The sequence below is a fragment of the Trichechus manatus genome, unplaced genomic scaffold (assembly GCF_000243295.1).
Source record: "Trichechus manatus latirostris isolate Lorelei unplaced genomic scaffold, TriManLat1.0 scaffold00236, whole genome shotgun sequence".
NCBI lineage: Eukaryota > Metazoa > Chordata > Mammalia > Sirenia > Trichechidae > Trichechus > Trichechus manatus.
Window position 1 is genome coordinate 2,534,158 of NW_004444172.1, and position 23,000 is coordinate 2,557,157.

Genomic DNA, 23,000 nt, shown 5'->3' on the forward strand with positions numbered 1-23,000 from the left:
TTCTCATCTATCAACCTAGAACTTGATGGTTAAAGTCTACCCAGAGGCACTACAGAAAGGCCTGGCGATCTGCTTCCATAAAGGTTCCAGCCAAGAAAACCCTATGGAGCAGTTCTACTCTGTCACACATGGGGTCACCATGAGTCGGCATCGACTTGATGGCAACAAGTTTAATTGTTTGTTTTTTGACATGCCAATCACTGTCCCACCAGGATCGCACTGAATGTTCAACAGCCTTGTAAGGTAGCAGAGATGCGAACGCTCGATCGTGTCTAGTAAGTGGCAGAGCCTGGCTTTGAACCCCGGCTGACACCAGTGCCCATACAATAAGGCAACAACAGGGCACCCTCTGGGTGGACAAGGAGACAGCACTGTGGGGCTCTGGGCTGGTCAGGCTGCACCCGAAATGTGATCTCCTGGTGGGAGCCTTGAGCTGTGGGGACACTGACCACTGGGAGTTGGTTCAGGAGGTCCACTGGGCTGGTGAGAGAAGGCTCTCAGGCAGTTAAAGGAGCTGGGATGTGAGCAGTGGAGGACAGAGGGCTTGGGAGGCACTGGAAAGTGGCTTCAACTGATGGGCTCTGACTCAGCTGACATCCCGACTCTGCCGCTACTCACTGTGTGCCTTCGAGCAAGGGACCCCAACTCTAAGTGCCTCTTTCTGAGGCTGTTTGGGCAAAGATTAAGTGGAAAAAAGTGTGCATGGCATACTTGGCACATAGGGGGTGCTCAAGAAATGGTAGCTGTTATCCCAGCAGTTCTTGTGGGAGGAGGGTTTATTTGGCATGGGGAACCCCATGGGACAGATGAAAGATCAGCTCCTGGAGGGCAGATGTCAGCTCAGTGTAAGAAAAAGCCTAACAAGAACAATGGCTGCCTTGTGCAGGAAGGTCTCTGGGTGATGCAAACAGTTTGCATTCCACCATTAACCTAAGGGTTGGCAGTCCAAACCCACCCAGCGGTACCACGGAAGAAAGGCCTGGCAATCTGCTTCCATTAAGATTACAGTGAAGAAAACCCTATGGAGCAGTTCTACTCTGTCACATGGGGTCACCACGAGTCAGACTCGAGTTGGTGGCAATGGGTTTGACCTTATGCAGGAGTGGGTACCCCGTCACTGCAGTGTTGGAGCTAAGAGGGGAGGAGCCCCCTTCCAGGGGTGCTGAAGAGGGAATCCCTGCATTGGGTGGGACTGGACTGATGGTTCCTGAATATAGGCCCTGGGATCAGGACCGAGCCACTTCACAAGTCACCTGAAAGCTCATCACAGACTCCTGGGCCCAGGGCAAAGGGAGGCCGATTCAATGGGCTAGGGAATCTCACTTTTTAACCCCCTGTTGAGGGGTTCTGTTGGGTAGCCAGCTTGGGACCCCACAGGGAGAAGCTTCTGGGACTCTTTTGGGTTGCTATGTGATGAGAGAGGGAGTCTATCACAAACTAGCCCCCGACTCACCCACTGCACCCCACAAAGTAGCTCCGGCTCCCCGCCCCATGCCACACCCCATTCTCACATAGAAGGGGTCTCCTTCCAAGGGTCCCACCATGGCCATGAAGAGCGGCTGCTGCAGCAGGGCGAACACAGCACTGATGAGGGACTGCAGGCCCGTCAGCGTCCCAAAGTGGTTGGACGGGAAGCTGTCAAGGAGGAGGGCCCAAGCATCAGGGGTGAGTGGCCCTCTCCAGCCCCAGCACCCTGAAGCCCTGTGCCCCTCTTGACCCTCCCCCAGATATTTCTCAGCATGCACTCTGGTGGCTTAGGCCTCAGCTGCCCAACACCAGGTCCCTTGACCTTGAGGGTATACACTGTTACTTTGGGGCCACCGAGCTGGGTTCTGACACCTACTTTATGTGTGAAAACAGCAAGTTAAGGAGCCCTGGTGGCACAATTAGCACTCAGCTGCTAACCGAAAGGTCGGCAGTTCGAAACCACCAGCCTCTCTGTGGGAGAAAGATGTGGCAGTCTGCTTCCGTAAAGATTACAGCCTTGGAAACCCTATGGGGCAGTTCTACTCTGTCCTATAGGGTCGCTATGAGTCATAATCAACTCAATGGCAACATGTTTGGTTTTTTTTTTTTATGCTAATGAAACAACATCAGTGTAGAGTGTGTCTTACACCAATCACCTCTGAGATTTACGAAGAGCATATCAGGCACACAGAAGGAAGCACAAATGCAGGGGAAGATACACACTACAGGAAGATCGCCAGGGAACCGAGGAACAGAAGCTGAAAAGAGACGAAGACCTTACCCCAGAGCAGAGAGAGAGAGAAAGCCGTCCCCTAGAGCTGGTGCCCTGAACTTAGACTCTGAGCCTCCTAAACTGTGAGAAAATAAATTTCTGTTTATTAAAGCTACCCACTTGTGGTCTTTCTGTTACAGCAGCACTAGAAACTAAGACGGGGAGAGAGGAAGGAAGAGCGCAGAGAGGTACCAGGGCCGTGGTACCTTATAGGGCCTTTTAGGCCATAGCAAAGCCTTTAGCTCTTATTTGAGTGAGACAGGAAGCCGTGGAGTGTTCTGAGCAGAGGATTGACATGAAGAGAGTTATGTCTTAACAGGTGACTCCAGCGCCTGTTAAAAATAGATTGAAAAAAGACTAGATTTACTGGCCTGACAGACTGGAGAAACCCCGAGAGCATGGCCCCCGGACACCGTTTTAGCTCAGTAGAAGTCACTCCCGAGGTTCACTGTTCAGCCAAAGGTTAGACAGCCCCATAAAACAAGACAAGACTAATGGGGCACAGCAGTCCAGGGACAAGGACTAGAAGACAGGAGGGGACAGGAAAGCTGTTAATAGGGAACCCAAGGTTGAGAAGGGACAGTGTTGACATGTTGTGGGGTTGTTAACCATTGTCAGAAAACAATATGTGTACTAACGGTTTAATGAGAAATTCTTTGTTCTGTAAACCTTCATCTAAAGTACAATTAAAAAAAAAAGACTGAAGGGGGGCCAGGGCAGAGCGGGGAGACCATTCAGAGGCTGTGCAATAACCCAGGCTGGGGATGCTGGGGGCTCAAACCAGGATAGCAGCAGTGGGGGGTGATGAGAAAGGGTCAGATTTGGGGGATTTGGGCCCTTGGAATGTGAAGCCACAGGATTGCTGGTGGGCTGGGTGTGGCTTGGGCGCCTGAAGGAATGAAGCTGCCCTCGGCTGTGAAGGCTACAGTGAGGCTTAGATAATTGAGTAGCGCAGTGCCTGCCTGGAGTGAACACTGGGTAACGGTTATAATTTTTATGATTTTACCATCACCACTGTGATGTCCTACTCTGCATCACACACACGGGAGGAGCCCCTCAGCAGGGCCTGGCAGTGGAAGAGAAAGGGAACTGAGGCTGTTTGGCGTGAAGTAGGGAAGCTATAAGGCATGAGAATAATTCTCATCACGTCACTCCTTTGCTCAGAGTACTCCACGGCTTCCTGTTCCACCCAGATAAAAGCCAAAGGCTTTGCTATGGCCCAAAGGTTGTACAAGGGGGTAGTGGTAGTTCAGTGGTAGAATTCTTACCTTCCATGTGAGAGACCAGGGTTCGATTCCTGGTCAAAGCACCTCATGCGCAACCCCCACCCGTCTGTCTGTGGAGGCTTGCGTGCTGCTATGATGCTGAACAGGTTTCAGCCTCCAGACTAAGACTAAATCTGCCAATGAAAACCTACCCTACAGATCACAATGGTCCAAACCTGGTGTGCATGGGGTTGCCATGAGTCAGGGGTTGACTCAAGGGCAGCTAACCACAAAGGTCCTGCAAGATCTAGGCCTGGTACCTCTCTGCCCTCTCCCTTCTTCTCTCTCCCTCGCTCCCTCTGCTCCAGTCACAAAGTTGTAAGTTATAAGGCAAAAAGGACTGATGTCTACAAATTTCTACAGAGCTGGTGGCGGCGGGGGGGAGGAGAGGCTACCGTTTGGGCCATTCCAGAGTAGACATAGGACCAAAGTGTCATCTAACCAAGTGTTATGGATTGAATTGTGTCCCACACAAATATGTGTTGTAAATCTTAACCCCTCTTAGGGGCTGAATGAACCCCTGAAACTATTGCCCTGAAATAATCTTTATAACTTAATCCAAAAATATCTCCAATAGTTTAGCTTAATCAGTAAAAAATGTCTGCCTTGAGCATTAGGTTCTTTGAAGAACTATCTATATGGGATCAAAGTGACAATAGCAACTCAGGAACCTTAGGGGGCAGTGAGTTTATGCTAACGGAGGAGGAACAACTCAGAAAAGGAGAGTGAGAAGGGTTGCATAACTCAAAGAACGTAATCAGTGTCACCGAATCATAGAAACTGTTGAACTGGCGTATGTTCTGCTGTGTATATTCTCAACCACAATAACAAAAAATTTACAAAAAAAATCCTAACCCCTCTAGATGTAATCCCATTTGGCAATAAGGTTATCTTTGTTATGTTAATGAGGGCATATCAATGTAGAGTATGTCTTAACCTAACCACTTCTGAGATATAAAAAGAGCAGATTTGGCACAGAAGCAAGCAGACCGAATGGAAAGAATGGAGATGGCCAAGGAACTTCCAGAAGAACTGAGACAAGGATTTCTCCCCAGAAAAGACAGGGCGAGCTCCCCCCTAGAGCTGGTGCCCTAAATTTGGAACTGTAGCCTCCTAGCTCGGCTGCTAACCAAAAGGCTGGCAGTTCGAATCCACCAGCTGCTCCTTGGAAACCCTATGGGGCAGTTCCACTGTGTCCTATAGGGTCTCTATGAGTCGGAATCGACTCTATGGCAGTGGGTTTGTTTTTTTTAAACTGTGCGAGAGCCCTAGTGGCACAGTGGTTAAACGCTTGGCTGCTTAACCCACCAGTCTGCTTCTCTAAAGACTACAACTTTGGAAACTCTATGGTGTAGTTCTACTCTGTCCTATAGGGTTACTATGAGTAGGAATCAACTCGACAGCAACACGTTTGGTTTAAACTGTGAGAAAATAAATTTCTGTTCGTTAAAACCACCCACTTGTAGTTTTTCTGTTATAGCAGCATTAAGAAACTAAGACGCCAAGTATTTCAGGTTCCTCTCAGAAGGAACTTCGGCAGTGGGTCACCCCATAGTGGGACAGGCCGCCTTAGAGGAAGTGAGTTCTCCATTGCTAGAGGAGCTGGGAGAGGGCCCGGGCGGACAGCCCCCCACCAGCTCTGAGGCATCAGTATTGGCACCGAGGATTGACCAGGGATGCTGAAGAGGGGGTACCTCCACAGGTGTGGAGGGGATTAAGGGTGTCCAAGGCCCTTTCACCTCTGCTCTGGGATTCTCTGGTTGTGGGGAAAGGCCCACGGAAGCATGCCTGAGCTGACTCACACGGCAGCGTAGAGGCCTCCACAGGCGGAGTGAAAGAAACCCCGAACAACAGTGTGCAGGACAAAGGTCACCAACTGAAACCAAAAAGAGTGAGGGGGTTACTAGAGGGTATGCAGGCAGGAGGAAGGAGGGGTGGGGCAAAGAGGGGAATGGGGCCTCCCTGAGCCTGTCCACACACTCCTACCCCCTCGCCAATCCAACCCCCTAGAAGCACTTCCTGGAGAATCCAGAAAACAGGCAGACACGGAGGACGAGAACCTTGAGTTCTGAAAGGCAGGCGATGGTGGGCCGTCCCTATGGGGAGCCCTGGAGGCAGAGAAGGAGCCCTGGTGGCGCAGTGGCTAAGCACTTGACTGCAAACTGAAAGGTTAATGGTTTGAACTCACCAGCTGCTCCACGGGAGAAAGATGTGGCAGTCTGCTTCCGTAAAGATTACAGCCCTGGAAACCCTATGGGGCAGTTCTACTCTGTCCTATAGGGTCGATGTGAGTTGGAATCAACTCTACCGAGGCAGAGAGGGGGAAGGAGGGAGGGGGAGGTGGGTACCTGGAGATGTAGGTTTGTAATGAGGCAGGTGATGCCAAAACCCACAAGCAGAAAGTTGGTCAGGGTGAAGGCACTGATAGCGTTGGTGAGCTTCTGGATCTTGCGGTAGCGCCGTTTGGTGGACTTGACGGTGATCCCGTCCCTGAGGAGGAAGGCAGTCACAGGCTGCAGCCTGGCCCCTCCCGCTGCCGGCGTGCCTTTGCCCTGAAGGCTGAGGGGGCAGCAGAAAAGGGAGAAAACCATTTCTCTAGCTCAGTGTTTCTCCACGCATGGTTCCCCCAACCAACTACACCAGCATTACCTGTTGGGGGTGGGGGAGGGGGCTTTCTTAAAAATGCAGGTTCCCAGGCTCCACCCCAGACTTCAGAATCTCCGGGGTAGAGGCCAGGAATCTGCATTTTGACAAGCACCTCAGGTGTTTCTCATAAAGGGAAGAAAGGTGGAGACTGGGGAGCTCTCACCCTGTCTCTCATTGGAAGCCTCAGGAAGGTGTCTCGGCCCACCATCCCACCTGACAAGAGCAGAGGCTGTTCTTGGAACAGTAGCTTGGCCCCTGACTTCCCAGCAGCCCCTTCTCTCTGGTATGATCAAGACATGCTGAGGCGGGCCCCGTGGAGGGGTCAGTAGGCTGGGATGAGGGCAGGCTGCCCATCTGTCCTAGCCAGGAAGGCCTTGCTAATGGACACTGGCCATCGGGAGCAGAGTGCAGAGGAGGAAGCCTGGGTGCCAGGGCTGGGGCACTGGTGGCAGGGAGGGAAGCCACTAGATGGTTCTGTAGATGCCTTCTCTCCTAGCCTGCCTCTTCCATCACCTCAGGACAAACAGGGACTATTTGTATTAACACAAAAAGAGCAGAAGTAGCCAGAAGACCTGGGTTCAAGCCTCGACTATGGTAACCAGCCTCCATGATGGCCCCCATAGTCCCTGCCTCCTGGTATTCACACCCTTGTGGGTTCCCCCCACCCAACACCATACCAGGGTTGGTCTCTGACCAATAGAATTTGGCAGAAGTGATGGTATGTCACTACTGAGATTAGGTTATAAAAGACACTGCGGCTTCCATCTTGGATTCCTTCTCTCTCCCTCTCTCTCTAACTCATCTCTTGCTCTGGGGGAAGCTAGCTGTCATATTGCAAGCAACCCTATGGAAATGTCCTTGTGGGAAGGAGCTGAACTTTCTGCCAATAGCCATTAAGTGCACTCTGAAGCAAGTTCTTCCTCAGTCAATACTTCAGATAACTGTAGCCCTGAAACCTTATGACAGCCCCTGAAACGGAACCACCAGCTCAATAGTCATTCCCAGACTCCTGCCTGACCCTCAGAAACGGTGTGACAGAATAAATGTTTGTTCTTTTAAGATGCCAGGTTTTGGGGTAATTTGTTATAAGCAATAGATATTTTATTCACCAGCTCTATCTCTTCCCAGCCTTAAGAAGACCCTAGAGTATAGTTTTTATAACATGGCTTCTGGAGCTTGGGTAAGTGACTTATTAACCTTTCTGTGTCTCAGCTTCCCCATCTGCAAAATGGGGATAATGATGTCGCTACCTCAGAAAGCTGTTGTGGAGACTGAATGAGACAATGCAAGGTGCCTAGTGCACGGTCGGCACTCCAGGTTAGCTATTCTTACTATCAAGAAAATCAAGCTGTGTACCCTCTTAGCCTCAGTTTCCTCATCTGTAAAATGAGCTCCCCCAAGGCTCTTGGGAGAATGAAATGAGATGCTGGATGTGAAAGCACACAGAAAATGAAACCCCGTCTGACTTCTTGCCTTCACCACCCCTGTCCAGGTACCTGGCATCTCTGAGAGCAACGCCCTCGGTGGGGTTGTCCACACAGTCCTTGATCCGCCAGTCCATGATGTAGCCAATGAGGGGGCAGGTGAGGAGGCACAATAGCTGCATGGCCCCAAAGACAGAGGAGTAGAACCCAACTAGGCAGAACAGGAAGGAAAGTGGGGTCAGGGGCTGGCCTGATGGATGCTAGCAGCCCACTGGGCAGTCCCACCCACTTCCAGTGGAGGAGAGGGAGTTCCAAAAGAGTCTTCTTCTGACCCCAGATTCCTAGTTCCCCAAATGCCCAGGGTGACAAGGGAAAGTCCAGGCCCAGAGGACTCCTGCCCCCTATGGAGTGGGCAAGGGCCCAGCCTTCACCCCTACCTGTCTCTGCTGCCAATTGTCTCACGTCATTCATCTCTGCCGGGGGAGAGGAAGCCGAGGTGAGAGAAGCTCAGCCAGGGTGGCTCCCCTGTGCCTCCCCAGCCCCCAGTGGGCTCAGCAGTGCCTCACCATGCTCCTGGCCATGGGTCACAATGTACTCCAGCATCTTGTTCATGGCGGCCATGTAAAAGATGATCCGCAGCTGGGTCATGCCCATGGTGAGGAGGCTCCACAGGAAGATGGGGGAGCAGAGGCTCCTGCGGAAGGGGATGGACCCTGGGGAGACAGCAGGGGGCGCCCCTGAGGCCCAGGCCTTCCTTTCCCCTGCTTGTCCCAGCCCACACCATTCTAATGGAGGCTCTAGCACCAACTCCATGACTTTGGAGAGGGATGTCTCCCCTCGGGGCTGGTTTCTTCCTTTGTAAAACGAAGGGTTCAGACTCATTGACCTCCAGGTTCTTGCCCAGCTCTATGACTGTCTCAGCAGAACACTTTCAGGTGACCTGTGCTTTGCTGGTGCTAGCTGCCACTGAGATGACCCCTAAATCATGGTGACATAATGCACAACGGAACAGTCCTGCACCACCCTCGTGACTGGCTGAGGATCAGACCATAGTGATTTGCAGGGTTTTCACTGATTTTTTTTTGGAAGTAGATCACCAGGCCTTTCTTCCTAGTCTGTCTTAGTCTGGACATCATAGCAACATAGATGCTTCCGCTGACAGACGAATAGTAGCTGTGCATAAGCTACACTGGCCAGGAATCAAACCCAGGTCTCCCTCTTGCTACTGTTCATTAAGCACTATGCACTACATGGAGTTGCTGGGTGGTTCAAACAGTTAAGCGGTTGGCTGCTAGCTAAAGGTGGGCAGTTTGAGTCCACCCAGAGGTACCTTGGAAGATAGGCCTGGCGATCTAGTTTCAAAAAAATTAGCCACTGAAAACCCCATGGAGCACAGTTCTACTCTGACACACATGCAGTCGCCATGAGATAGAAATCAACTCAATAGCTGGTCTGGTTTGGTATTTTTATGTGCTGCATACCTGGCATGTATTATCCCATTCAGTCAAATCTTAAAACCACCCACTTACTCCATGGTACAGATGAGGAAACTGCAGGTCCGAGGGGTTAAATGATGGCTGGAGCGGCAGGTGCGCCCGGCTTGGGCTCCGCCTTTAGCGACTTTGCCAGGTGGGTCAACAGTGGAGATAACACCCCCTCATAACTGTGCACCACCACTTTGCAGTTCACACAGACCTCGTGTGTCCGTGAAGTCATTCAACCCTTACAAAGACTTCCCTCTGAACTTGTCAGTGTCAGGCTATTCATGTCGGTTTAGGAGATGAGGAAATGTTGAACGGTGAGAACAAGGGTCAGAGATCGACCCAAGTCACATGGTCTGAAAGTGGGGAGCCAAGGCTCAGAACTCATCTCCCGACTTCAGGACCCGTGCTCCTTCCACTAAGTCATGAAGCTGATAGTCTGGGGGGTCTCAGGCACCTTGGAAACTGGCCCAAAGCAGTTCTCCTGTGGCCAGCAGGGGGCGCCAGCCGCTCTCCCCACTGCATCTGCCATAAGACGCTCCGACCCTGCAGGGGTGTCTGAAGGAACTGAAACCAGGTGCTCCCTAGGCCTGGAGAGCCCATTCTGGCAGCTCCACCCTCCTCCATCCCAGGAATTCAGCAGGGTACCCCTGAATCTGAATTTTCCAGAGTTCTCAGAGCTTTGATTTCCCCGTCTGTAAAAAGTGAGCATAAGGAGCCCTGGTGATGCAATTGTTAAGGGCTCGGCTGCTAGCCAAAAAGCTGGCGATTCGAACCCATGCAGGGGCTCTGTGGAAGACCTGGCGATCTGCTCCCGTTAAGATTACAGCTTGGAAAACCTTATGGAGCAGTTCTACTCTGTCACATGGGGTCACTAAGAGTCGAATCAACTCGACAGCACCTAGCAACAATATATGGGGAGCACGCCACCACCTCCATCCTGGGGGTTCTGTGAGCACTGAAGAGGGTGAGAGGGAGCACTCTCACACCAGTGCTCGCTTGGCGTAAGGACCCACCCCCTTGTCCCCCAAGGTGGGCACTTCGGCCAGACACTCACTCTCGGAAGGGGTCTCCGAGGGGCCGCGGACGTCCTGGGACGAGATGAAGATGTTGCCCCCTTCCTCCAGGCTAGGGGCTTTCTGGCTCAGCCGCTGGCCCACGATGGTCATGTGGGTGTAGAAGCGCTCACCCGTCACCTTGTGGTCCAGGGCCAGCCCCTTGAGCTTGAACATCCTGCCAGCAGCCAGACCAGAGCATGTGGGAACCCAGCTACACAGGGCCGGCCGTCCCAGGGGCTCTGAGACCCCCTTGACCCAGCACAGCCACGTCTAGTGCAGGCCCCGCATGGGCCACTCAGAGGCTTAGCTGAGGTGCCCAGTAAGTGAAGGGCAGATGGGTCATTTTCCTTTTGGTCATTCCCAGGGAGGAAGCCACATTAAGAACTCAGATAGCCTCGTTCCAGCCTTAAAGAGTCACCCCCTTACAATGGCACGATCTTAGGAAAGTCCCTTTGCTCCCGGACCCTTTGTTTTCTTCTCCTATAAAATGGAGTTCATAACAGAATTCACATCACAGGGCTCCTTGAGAATGGCAGGGGGCAAAGCACAGTGCCTGGCATACAGCAGGCACTCAATAAATGTCAGCTCCTAGACCAGCACCCCGATGTACTTGGCTATCCCCCTTCTGTGTCTATATGGTATCTACACTGTTGCTGGGGTTCCTTCTACTCTGACCATCTCCTCCAAAACCCCATACGGACAACAACCACCACAACAGTCATTATGTTTTGAGCACCTACTATGTGCCAGCTCTAGTCCTTAAAAACACCTGCAGGTACACACAGATGAGAAAGCAGAGCTTCGAGCTCAGATCTGCTAAGAAGAGAACCCAATCCAGGGGCTCTCTGACTCCAAAGCTGATTCTGTCCATCACACTGCAGTCCCCTGGCCTCCCCTACTGCAGCAGGGAGAGCCCCTCCTCACCACAGCACCCCCACACTCACATGTAATTGACCTCCTCAGGGGCTGGAAAGGCTTCGCTGGGCCAGTTGAGGGCACAGTTCAGGAAGATGAGGCAGGCCAGGCCAGACCAAGTGAACATGATGACCACAAAGGCCACACCAGCATCGTAGATCAGCTGTGGGAGGAAGGACGGGCCTGTGGGTGGGCTGCGGCCCACCCACGCACATTCTCAAACTCCTTTGGGCTTTGGGGGCGCTGAGCAAATGCCCTCTAAACTAACAAATGAACTGTCCAAGCTCATGGAGTCTGAGAAGCAGACCATGGTCCAGCTGAAAGCATGCTTTGATTCTGTTTGATATCATCTCTTCCAGCCCCTTCCAGCCCATGGGAGAACCTGGGCCTCAGAGGCCTTACAGACGGTCTCTTCTACCCCACTCCTTTGTCCAATTTACAGGTGAGGAACCCAAGGCCCGAAGTTAGAGGCACACCTAGAAGACCCACCTCCTCTCTTCCTTTTCAACCAAGCCCCCCTGAAGAAGTGTGAAATCAGTCCCCACAAAGTGCTGAAGCAGCTGGCCACAAGCTCAGATGTGTGTGAAGTCTCAACTGTCATCTGTAAAATGGACGCGTTTTGCCCTGACTCCATAAACTTCCACGTTTGTTTGCACACGCAAAAAATATCATTTCACATTATTTACAAAAGAGGAAAACTAATGCTTGAGGTTAACCAGGAGTAGCCATGTTTATGCTGCCCCTTTCTGAAGAGTTCAAAGTTCGCGGAGGAAAGGTAAACCCAGTGTGAGAAGTCTTATCTTGCCTTTCACAGGTGCTCCCAGGTGCAGCAAATCCCAGGACAAGCAGGTTCTGTATTGATTTGGATTCCGTTCAAGCGTACCGAGGAAAGCCTGCTGCACAGAGATGCCCCTTCCTCTTGTCCCCTCTCCAACACCCTCTGCCTGGGATGATGTCTGCCCTCCTGTCAGACTCCTGTCTGGAGCCGCAGGCAGCCTGCGCTAGGCAGCTCAGGGAGGTCCACAGACTCTTTCCTCCCCAGAGGTGGGCATGGCCTCAAAGTGCCACACTCTCAAATTTGTGGGTTAAGATTTGGGTCCTCAAACTCCACTCCCTTAATTAAAGGGAAGGAGAACTGGCACCCTCCATGCCTACTGCTACCTGAACAACGGGCCTCACCCATGCAGACTCTCAAACTCCTTGGGGGTGCTGAGCAAGCGCCCTCTAAACTAACAAACGAACCGCCCAAATTCATGGACTCTGAGGGGTAGATCACAGCCCAGCTGAAATGGTGCTTTGATTTCATTGGAAGAGGAAGAAATGGAGACTCCAGCTTGCACCAAGCTGGCTCTTGGTCCACAAGGTGGATTTGTCCAGGATCTAGCCTGGCACGAACCAGCTTTGTGTCCTTGGACCCAAGTCACCCAGCCTCTCTGGGAGGTGTGCAAGGAGATGTAGCCCAAAAGGGTGGTTGGGGCCAGGGTCATGGACCTTGAATGCATGAGAAGAGGTTGGACTTCCTTCTGTCAGTGAAGCAGAACAACTGAAGGCTTTTCAGTGGGTGTGTGTGCTGTCCTCTGTCTTAGAAAGATCATTCTAGAAGCCATGTAAACGACAGACTAAACCAAAAGAACCAAACCAGCTGCCATCAAGTGGATTCTGATTCATGGCAACCCCATGTGTGTCAGAGTAGAACTATGCTCCATAGGGTTTTCAATGGCTGATTTTTTAAATAGAACTCCAGGCCTTTCCTCTAACGCACCTCTAGGTGGGCTCAAACTGCCAACCTTTCGGTTAGCAGCAAGCACATTAACCATGTGCACCTGCCAGGGACTCAATGACGGACTAGAGAAGGATAAGATCAGAGGCAGAGAGACCAGCTGATAAAGCCTGCCCTGACCCAGGAGAGAGGATGAAGGCCTGAACAGAGAACACAAGAGCAGGCTGCGGAGAAGGCCAACCCACTAGTCAGTAGCAGGACTGGGCTCGTCCCATGATGCCTCAGTGCTTTTCTCCATGATGGTGGACACCAACCTCTAACTCATAGGAACCATGTCACGAGACATACCAGCCATCACTCCCAGTCCCACCCAGCTCTTTTTTTAATTTTAATTCTGGTAAAAATACGGAAAGGAGCCCTTGTGGAGCAAACAGTTAAAACTCTGCTAACTGAAAGGTTGGTGCTTTGAACTCATCCAGCAGCTCTGCAGGAGAAAGACCTGGCAATCTGTTCCCATAAAGAATACAGCCTAGAAAACCCTAGGTGGCAGTTCTACTGTTACTTGGGATCGCTACAAGTCAAAAATCGACTCGATGGCACCTAACAACAAAAATATAGATAAGCAAACATTTGCCAATTCAATTTTTACATGTACAATTCAGTGACATTAATGACACTCACCATGTCGTACAGCCACCGCCACCATCCGTTTCCATATTATTCCACCACCATTAACAGAAATTCTGTGCCCCTTAATAATGACCCTCCTTTTCTTTCTCCATCCCATCCCTGGTGACCAATAGCAAGCTTTGGTCTCTCTATATTTTTCTATGTCATATAAGTGGGATCATACAATAGTCATCCTTTTGTGACTGACTTATTTCACTCAACATAATGGTTTCCAGGTTTATCCACGTTGTAGCATGTATCAGGACTTCATTTCTCTTTATGACTGACTAATCCCACCCAGTCCTGTATCAAGACCAAAAGAAACCCCAAGAGACCCCCCAAGTAGCTCCATACCTTGATAGCGGGGAAAGTGATGGCGGAAGAGGCGTAGGAGCCAATCATGAGGGCCATGAAAGTGGAACGCAGGTTCCCAAACATGTTAGGCAGCTGGAGGAGGAGAGCAGAGCCAGTGAGCAGAGCAGCCCTGGCATCAGCCCAGGGATCACCTTCCCCAGCTCCACCTGAGAAAGCTTGGGAGCATCTAGCCCAGCATTCCTCAAAGTGAACTCCAGGAACACTAGCCCCGAGATGCAACAGCAAAGTTCTCAGGCAAAAGCAACGTGGGAAACTCTACTCTGACCCCCCACCTAGAATGACACCAACACACTTTAACATCTAAAGGCTTCCAGAAACCAAAAAACCAAACCCGTTGCTGTCAAGTCCATTCTGACTGATAGCGACCCTACAGGACAGAGCAGAACTGCCCCATAGGGTTTCAAAGAAGTGGCTGCTGGATTCAAACTGCTGACCTTTTGGTTAGCAGCCGAGCTCTTAACCTTTGTACCACCAGGGCTCCAAAAGGCTTCCAGAAGTGCCCTCAAAAAGAAGTTCTGTTTGTTTTAATCCCAGGGTTGCCCTGGTTTTTTGTTTATGGACTCCTTTATTGTGTGCCATTTCTTCCTAACCCACGGACCAGGTGTTTAAAAAATACTGATTGAGTCCAACTCATCTTACTGATGAGAAAATGAAGGCCCAGAGAGGGAAAGAAAGGTATTCAAGGTCACAGAGCAAGTTAATGATTTTTTCCCCAGGTTCTAACCATCCTGGCCCCATCCCAGGTGCCCAAGCTGTGACCACGGCTGGCCATGTAGCAGTATTGTTGTCAGCTGCTGTCAGAGTCAATTCTGACTCACAGTGGCCCCACATGTGCAGAGTAGAACTGCTCCGTAGAGCTTTCAAGGCTGTGACCTTTTGGAAGCAGATCACCAGGCCTTTCTCCCGAGGCGCCTCTGGGTAGGTTTGAACCACCAACCTGTCAGCTAATAGTTAAGTACTTAACCGTGTGTGCCACCCAGGGACTCCTCTGGTGGTGGCCCTTCATCCTCCTGATGGTCCCAAAGGCCCCCACCCACATTTTCTGCTGAGCCAGGACCAGTCATGGGAAGGACCCGGGAGATGAGGGTGGGACTAAGGGAGGCCAGGTTTCCAGGGGAGGTGGCTCTGATGTGCAGACCAGACCGAGAACTAATTGATCGCATGTTCTGCTCAGCTGGCCTGAGCCAGGCCCTCAGGGGAGAAAAAGTCAAAGTCATGATGCCCTTTGTGAAACGTTCCCTCTGGCCCCACTATCCTTCCTAGGTCACCAGATTCCATAGCTGGGAAGGGCCTCAGACGTCATCCAAAACCAACACCCTCTCCGGGAGAAAGACTTGTTGATTTGCACCTGTGAAGATTTCAGCCTAGAAAACCCTAGGGGGCAGTTCTATTCTGTCACACGGGGTCACTATGAGTTGAAATCGACTTGACACGCAACAACATTTTATGACCTGCAGAATCCTCAAGTTCTAAGACTGCTATCACTCTTCTGAGCTGCTGGGAACCTTCAATGGGGGGCCTTTTAAGAACTTTACTTCCATCCAAATTTTTTGTCTAACTTACACTCTCACCCCAGGCATCTCATCTTTATTAGATTTTTGACCAATTATGGCTAAAGACCCTCAAATAATACAGCTTAATAAACTGCCAATAAAACGTTAAACTCTGGTGCTGTTACTGAGATGGGAAAAAGCGGCAGGGATACAAAGAACTAACGTTTATTCACTGTTTGCTAATTACTAGGCACCATATTATAGATCTTACTTCATTTAATCTTCACAGAAATGTAAGGTGGGTATTACAGTTTTACCAATGAGAAACAGAAAAGTTAACTGCCTGAATTCTTAAGGCTAGGAAATTTTGGGATACGGAGGGAAAAAAGCTAACCCCTTTCCACATCTCTTGTTCTTATGCGTGAGGGTGGAGACTTTCAAAGAAATAACTCTGGGAAGGAAAGTGGGCACAAAAAAAGATAAAGAAACCCTAAACTCGTCACCGTTGAGTTGATTCCGATTTCTGGTGACCCCATGTGTGACAGAGTAGAACTGCTCCATAGGGTTTTCTTGGCTGCAATCTTTACGGAAGTAGATTGCCAGACCTTTCTTCCATGGTGCTGCTGGGTGGGTTCAAACTGCCATCCTTTAGGTTAGAAGTCGAGTGCAAACCGTTTGTGCCACCCAAGGACCTTGGAAGGTGGGCAAACACAGAGAATTAAAGAGTCGCCCCCCACCCCCCATCTACAAGTGGCTCTGAAAGAGGGGTGGAGTCAGGTTGGCCCAGACTCGGGCAGGTTTCCCTGACACCTTATATCTGTAAGGCACGCTGCCAAGGACACCAGGGGAAGGGGGCCAGGGCCAGGGCCAGCGACCAGCCCACAGGGGAAGTGTCTGCCGGAGCTGTCTCCACCCAGCAGAGGCTGGCCCAGCTCACCCCAAGATGACCCAGGGCAGCAGCGCGCGACCCCAGCCAAGAGCCAACAGCCCAGGTGGCCGCAGCACTGAACGTGCCCAGCAAGGAGAGCAGCGACCCGGGGGCCGGGCCAGCGTGGGGCCCTGCCATTGGCTGGAGATACGGGCATGGGGAGGGGCAGGGCAGTGGGCTACAGGGTCTGAGTTCTTGCCTCGCTTGGCAGGGGAGGGATTCTGGGGCCCGGAGCCAAGGTGCACATTGTGGAGAAGAGGCAGCGGAGGGGGCGGGGCGGAAGGGATCTGCCTCCCCCGAGTTGTGAAATGTCCCCAGCAGGAATTGAACGCAGCTGCTGGGGTGAGGTGAAATTCAGCCAAAAACATCCAGTTTGGCTGTCAGGCGGCCCTCAGGGGAGATAAACAGTCCCAGGCCAGTCCAGCCAGGGACACACACACACATTCGTAAGTCCTTAACCCTTTTACTCACACGCTCACAGACATAAACATTTACCCTTATAATAACACACATACACAACTCACACAAACGTAACCGGTCGAGCCACATGAAAGCACCGTTTTTGTAGGTCAAACACAGTCAAGTGTCGGCAACTTCATGTGGTTTGACCCAATGCCCTCCAATGATCACAAATGCCCACTCCTGCTCTTTCACAAAGAACCCTGGTGGCACAGTGGTTAAGAGCTTGGCTGCTAATCAAAAGGTCGGCAGTTTGAATCCACCAGCTGCTCCTTGGAAGCCGTATGGGGCAGTTCTACGCAGTCCTATAGGGTCACTAGGCGTCAGTGTCACACATACACTCTCCCACAGCACGGCAAACACACACACAGTCTCAAGCTGTCCCCTCCCCGGCACTATCACATTATCCTGTTTTATTTTCTTCCCAGCACTCATGACTATTGACATAATTTATTCGTTCACTTGTTTATTGGGCACCTACTCCCCTACCCCCAGGTATAGGCTCCAGGGAGGTAAGGACATTTGTTAGTCTTGTTTGTGCTGTTTCCCCCAATAGTGCACACACACTCTCTCCCCATGCCCCCCAGCACCCACACTCCGACACACAGTCTCATCCACACACATACAGCCTCAGACTCACCCTGAGCTGCCCGCTGCACAATTTCACACCTGTGCAATTGGGCCCCTCCCCTACTCTCTCCCCCACTCCCCCCTCCCCCCACCCACTCCTGGGTGGCTGCCAGGCCTGGCGGTCATACTCACAGTGAGTGAAGTGAACGTTAGGCAGATGCCACCAAAGCCATTCAGGGACAGCGCCAGGAATATCAACGGAGACAGAACTGGGAAGGGGGAGAGAGGCAGATAAGGGCATTTGGGGAGCTGGGGGAGGCCGAGAGCAGGAGCTGGGGTAAACAGCCATCTTCATCCCACCCTTTCTTTTCTCATGGGGGCACGAGAAGCCAGACATCTCACCTTCGGGGTCCCGAGAGGCCAAGGCCATGAGGGTGCAGGATGCCACAAAGCAGGCGCTGTGGGGACAATAAGAAGGTGGACGGGTTGACCTGGGAACAGTCTGAGTCCCCCTCCCCCGGCAGCACCCTCCCTGCCCTCCAGCCCCCACAGCCCAGCCAGCTCACCTGCCTATCAGCCGAATCGGTCGGGGGCCAAAGCGGTCCATGAGGATCCCCAGTGGCAGGGTGGTAGCGCTGAGCACAAAGGAACCAATCGTGAAGCCCAAGTTGAGCATTTCATCCTGCTGGTCACAGCTTGGCCACCAGAGCTGCTCGTCCAAGGTAACGTTGGTGATATTCTCGGCTGAGGAAGGGGAAGGGAGGGCACTCAGCACATGTGAGCAGGTGCAGCTAGGCAGATGAGAGAGTAGCTGGGGTTGGGGTCCCGTGTTCAAATCCCAGGCCTATGATTTACTGCCAACTGGGTGACTTTAGGGGTGGCCTGGAGTTGTGCCTGCTCTAGTGGGGGGGGTCCATAAATTATGTTATGACCCTACGAGAGTCACACATTCAATCTGAATCCTCAACTAGCTCGAACATGGTAACAGTCACCTGGGTGGTGCAAATGGTTAACAAGATCTGCTGCTAACCAAAAGGTTGAAGGTTCAAGTCCACCCAGAGGCACCTTGGAAGAAAGACCTGGCGATCTACTTCCTAAAAATAAGCCATTGAAAACTCTACGGAGCACAATTGTACTCTGACACACATGGGGTCACCATGAGTCAGAACTGACTCAACGGCAACTAGTTTTGGTTTAATATTTACTCCATGTCCAAGCTTAGAGAGCGGTGGACCCCCAACAGGAAGCACCTCCAAATCTGGGCATAAAGTTGGTGAGTGGTGCTCTAAAGGATGTAACAAGAATTCACTTAAAACTTAGAGAAAGCTTCCCCAATAAACAACATGCTGATAATTGTCGTTAGGTGCTGTCGAGTCGGTTCTGACTCATAGTGTCCCTGTGTACAACAGAATGAAACACTGCCCAATCCTACACCATCCTCACAATCGTCATTATGCTTGAGCCCATTGTTGCAGCCACTGTGTCAATCCATCTTGTTAAGGGTCTTCCTCTTTTTTGTTGACCCTCTCTCTACCTTACCAAGCATGATGTCCTTCTCCAGGGACTGATCCCTCCTGATAACATGTCCAAAGTATGTGAGACGAAGTCTCGCCATCCTTGCTTCTAAGGAGCATTCTGGTTGTACTTCTTCCAGGGAGATTTGTTCGTTCTTCTGGCAGTCCATGGTATATTCGATATTCTTCGCCAACACAATTCAAAGGCATGGATTCTTCTTCCACCTTCCTTATTCATCATCCAGCTTTCCAATGCATATGAGGCGATTGAAAATATCATGGCTTGGGTCAGTCACACCTTAGTCTTCAAGGTGACATCTTTGCTTTTCAACACGTTAACGAGGTCTTTTGCAGCAGATCTGCCCAATGCAATGCATCTTTTGATTTCTTGACTGTTGCTTCCACGAGTGTTGATTGTGGATCCAAGTAAAATGACATCCTTGACAACTTCAATCTTTTCTCTGTTTATCATGATGTTGCTTATTGGTCCAGTTGTGAGGATTTTTATTTTCTTTATGTTGAGGTGTAATCCATACTGAAGGTTGTAGTCTTTGATCTTCATCAGTAAGTGCTTCCTCTTCACTTTCAGCAAGCAAGGTTTTGTTGTCTGGATGATGCAGGTTATTAATGAGTCTTCCTCCAATCCTGATGCCCTGTTCTTCTCCATATAGTCCAGCTTCTTGGATTATTTGCTCAACATACAGACTGAATAGGTATGATGACAGGATACAACCCTGACGCACACCTTTCCTGACTTGAAATCCAGTATCCCCTTGTTCTGTTCAAATGACTGCCTCTTGATCTATGTACAATTAAGTGTTCTGGAATTCCCATTCTTTGCAATGTTATCCATAATTTGTTATAATCCACACAGTCGAATGCCTTTGTGTAGTCAATAAAACACAGGTAAACATCTTTCTGGTATTCTTTGCTTTCAGCCAGGATCCATCTGACATCTGCAATGATATCCCTGGTTCCACGTCCTCTTCTGAATCTGGCTTGAATTTCTGGCAGTTTCCCGTCAATGTACTGCTGCAGCCGCTTTTGAATGATCTTCAGCACAATTTTACTTGTGTGTGATATTAATGATATTGTTCGATAATTTCTGCATTCAGTTGGATCACCTTTCTTGGGAATGGGCATAAATATGGATCTCTTCCAGTTGGTTGGCCAGGTAGCTGTCTTCCAAATTTCTTGGCATAGACAAGTGAGCACTTCCAGCATTGCATCCGTTTATTGAAACATCTCAATTGGTATTCCATCAATTCCTGTAGCTATTCATTAGCTTTTCACTGGCTAATTCTTTTCGGAAGTAGACTGCTGGGTCCTTCTTCCTAGTCTGTCTTAGTCTGGAAGCTCAGCTGAAACCTGTCCACCATGGGTGACCCTGCTGGTATTTGAATACCGGTGGCATAGGTTCTAGCATCGCAGCAACATGCAGGCCCCCACAGTACGACAAACTGACAGAGGCATGGGGGATGCTGATTACAATAACAGCTAGTATTTACTGAACACTTACTATTTTCCAGGCACTGTTCTATACAGTCACTATATTCGCTCCCAAAAGCGCTATGAGTGAACTAATAAAACATCTCCATTCTCCAGATGCTAAAACTGAGGCACACAATGATCAGGCCGTGCCACTGCCCTGTAGTACCCTTTAGGAGTTCATGTGGAGGACTCGTCCTTAAGGTAAACTTCTAAATTTGAATTGTGACAAGTTAATGAGAAAGGCTAGTGGAGGGGGGAGGAGGGTGATTCCACTATACTCAATGCTCAGTTAGTCCCGAGGTAGCTGCCCCCTCCCTAATTTGTTACTAGCCAGCATCGCCAAGGGCAAGCTCAGGACACACCCAGGAGAGAGAAAGACCGGAGTCTGAATCCCACCACCATCCTTACTAGCCATGCCACCTTGGACAAGGGGCTCCCTCTCTGAGCCTCAAGCCCTTTATTTATAAAAAGGAGCCAAGCATGCCTAAACCACAGGCTCCTTAGGAGGATTCAACTGAAGAAAGTGGGTAAAAAGGAGGTGCTCCTGGGATAGCTGACGAAGGGAAGATGATAGTTCTCCTGGAGGGTTACCACATGGACAGACCCTACTCTCGGTGCTGGGGACCCCACAGTGAATAGGCCAGGAAGCGCTCCACTTCTGTGGCGCTTATATGAGACAATAAACAAGGAACAAATGGATGCTGAGTGCAAGACTGACAGGTGCTGTGAAGAGAACAAAGCAAAGGGATGTTTTAGTGCCTGGATGCTTTGTGGAGGGGTGCATCTGCACTAACGCTCAGATGCTGACAATGACCCCTGACTTTAAATATCCAAAGGTGTCTGTGGGGTGGGGGGGCAAGATGGCAAAGTAGTCAGATGCTTCCTGTAGTCCCTCTAACAACAAAGACCTGAAAAAACAAGTGAATTGATTATATATAACAATCTAGGAGCCCTGAACATCAAAGGCAAAGTTGAGGAATTGGACTGAGTGGCAGTGGGAGGGAAAGACAGTTCAGAAGCAGTGAGGAGTTGCCAGACCTGACCCAGCAAGAGCCCGAGCCCTTCAGGCTGGATCCGCTCGTGGTGCGCAGAGGCATTTTCCACACCGGGAGAGAACCAGCGGCAGAGAGTCTACTCAGCCATCCAGAACCAGTGAGAAACAACCCTCGATGGGCAAAAGATAAGTACTTGCATCTGGCCTACTGTGTGGATGAAAAACAACCCACTTTGGGAAAAACCACTCTCCCATTTACCTCCCCGCTCCCTGCTCTGCACTGGATCTGGGACGGCTTCAGCAACTGCAGAGTACCATGCGCAGGAAGTAGGACCCATCACACCCCCTGAACCATTCTTCGGGCCTTAGAGAGAGAACAAATCAACAAACAGGAGAAAAAAATAATCTGCTGGCTCCCCTAAGCCAGAAACTCAGGATAGGCACACCTCCTTTGCCTAGGCACAGGCATAAGGGATCCATGGACTCAGAGTGCCCTTCCCCCTGCATAGACTTGTGTGGGCCCATTTCAACAGCTTAGGCCCTCATTATCACAGTACAACAGGGTATATACCTGAAGTCTAACTTCAACTGTTTCAGCTGTTAAGTGGCAGATTTGTGACATTTGACACTGCTCTGCCCATTAAGCAGGGTCTTCACCTACCCACATCAGGGGCCTGAGGACTGGTGGCTCCATCCACGCCACCTAGACACCAGCGACAGGGACCCAAGAATAAGTGGGGCCCCCTAGTCCTTACAGCCAACAACAATGGGTGCTCATAGTCTGGCTGCAAAACCCATCCACCCAAGCACCTTAGGAAACAGGGACACACTTTCCTCCCAGACACTTGGAGGCGGCCATCAGCCCCTGCCTTGCTTAGCATGTGACCCCCTGCTGCAGCCAGATGCTTGTGGCTACACCAATCACCCATGCCTTTCTACAACTGTAGGCGAGAGCCTGTACCACACACTTGCTGGCTGACTACCTGGACACCTGAGCCGAATCCATACAGAAGGAGTGGGGGGACTACTGGGCTCACATACTTAGTGGCAGTTCTGGCCACCTGGTGGCAGGATGTTGCAGCTTTAGGGGCGCCAGTGATCGGGCTAGTGCACATAAGCAGCCTATTTGGGCATATCAAAACAAAACAAGAAGCTAGGACACAGTAAGCAAACATAAAATAAATAAATATGATAACTTATTGATGGCTCACAGACAACAGTCAATATCAAATCATATAAAGAGGCAGACCATGATGGCTTCAGCAAGCTCCCGAAACAAAGAATCAGGAAATTTTCCAGACGAAAAGAGTTTCTTGGAATTACCGGAGGCAGAATACAAAAGATTAATATACAGAACTCTTCAGGAGATCAGACATGACACAGACCTAGCAATAGAGGAACTTAAGATTAGAGAAGAGCACAATGACAAATTTAACAGGCTGCAAGAATCCATAGAGAGGCAGCAATCAGAAATCCAGAAGATGAACAATAAAATTTCAGAATTGGACAACTCAATAGAAAGTCATAGGAGCAGAACTGAGACAATGGAAGTCAGAATTAGTGAGACTGAAGATAAAGCACTTGACACCAACTTATTTGCGGAAAAATCAGATAAAAAGATTCAAAAAAAATGAAGAAACCCTAAGAATTATGTAAGACTATATCAAGAGGAATAACAAGTGACTGGAGTACCAGAACAGGTGGGGATAACAGAAAATACAAAGAGAATTGTTGAAGATTTGTTGGCAGAAAACTTCCC

General features: G+C 50.4%; 1 protein-coding gene across 1 annotated transcript in view; it reads right to left on the bottom strand.

Moving 5' to 3' along the window:
• The window catches only part of SLC43A1 (solute carrier family 43 member 1), a 37,292-nt gene that overhangs the window by 770 nt on the left and 13,522 nt on the right, over nucleotides 1-23,000 (bottom strand). Inside the window, exons 2-13 of the mRNA XM_023743120.1 lie at nucleotides 17,809-17,986; nucleotides 17,645-17,700; nucleotides 17,435-17,511; nucleotides 13,772-13,864; nucleotides 11,058-11,191; nucleotides 10,113-10,288; nucleotides 8,141-8,287; nucleotides 8,012-8,047; nucleotides 7,647-7,785; nucleotides 5,853-5,994; nucleotides 5,307-5,380; nucleotides 1,512-1,635 (exon numbers count right to left, since the gene is read on the bottom strand). Coding sequence (XP_023598888.1) covers nucleotides 1,512-1,635; nucleotides 5,307-5,380; nucleotides 5,853-5,994; nucleotides 7,647-7,785; nucleotides 8,012-8,047; nucleotides 8,141-8,287; nucleotides 10,113-10,288; nucleotides 11,058-11,191; nucleotides 13,772-13,864; nucleotides 17,435-17,511; nucleotides 17,645-17,700; nucleotides 17,809-17,986 — 1,376 coding nt within the window. The remainder of the gene's footprint in view (nucleotides 1-1,511; nucleotides 1,636-5,306; nucleotides 5,381-5,852; nucleotides 5,995-7,646; nucleotides 7,786-8,011; nucleotides 8,048-8,140; nucleotides 8,288-10,112; nucleotides 10,289-11,057; nucleotides 11,192-13,771; nucleotides 13,865-17,434; nucleotides 17,512-17,644; nucleotides 17,701-17,808; nucleotides 17,987-23,000) is intronic.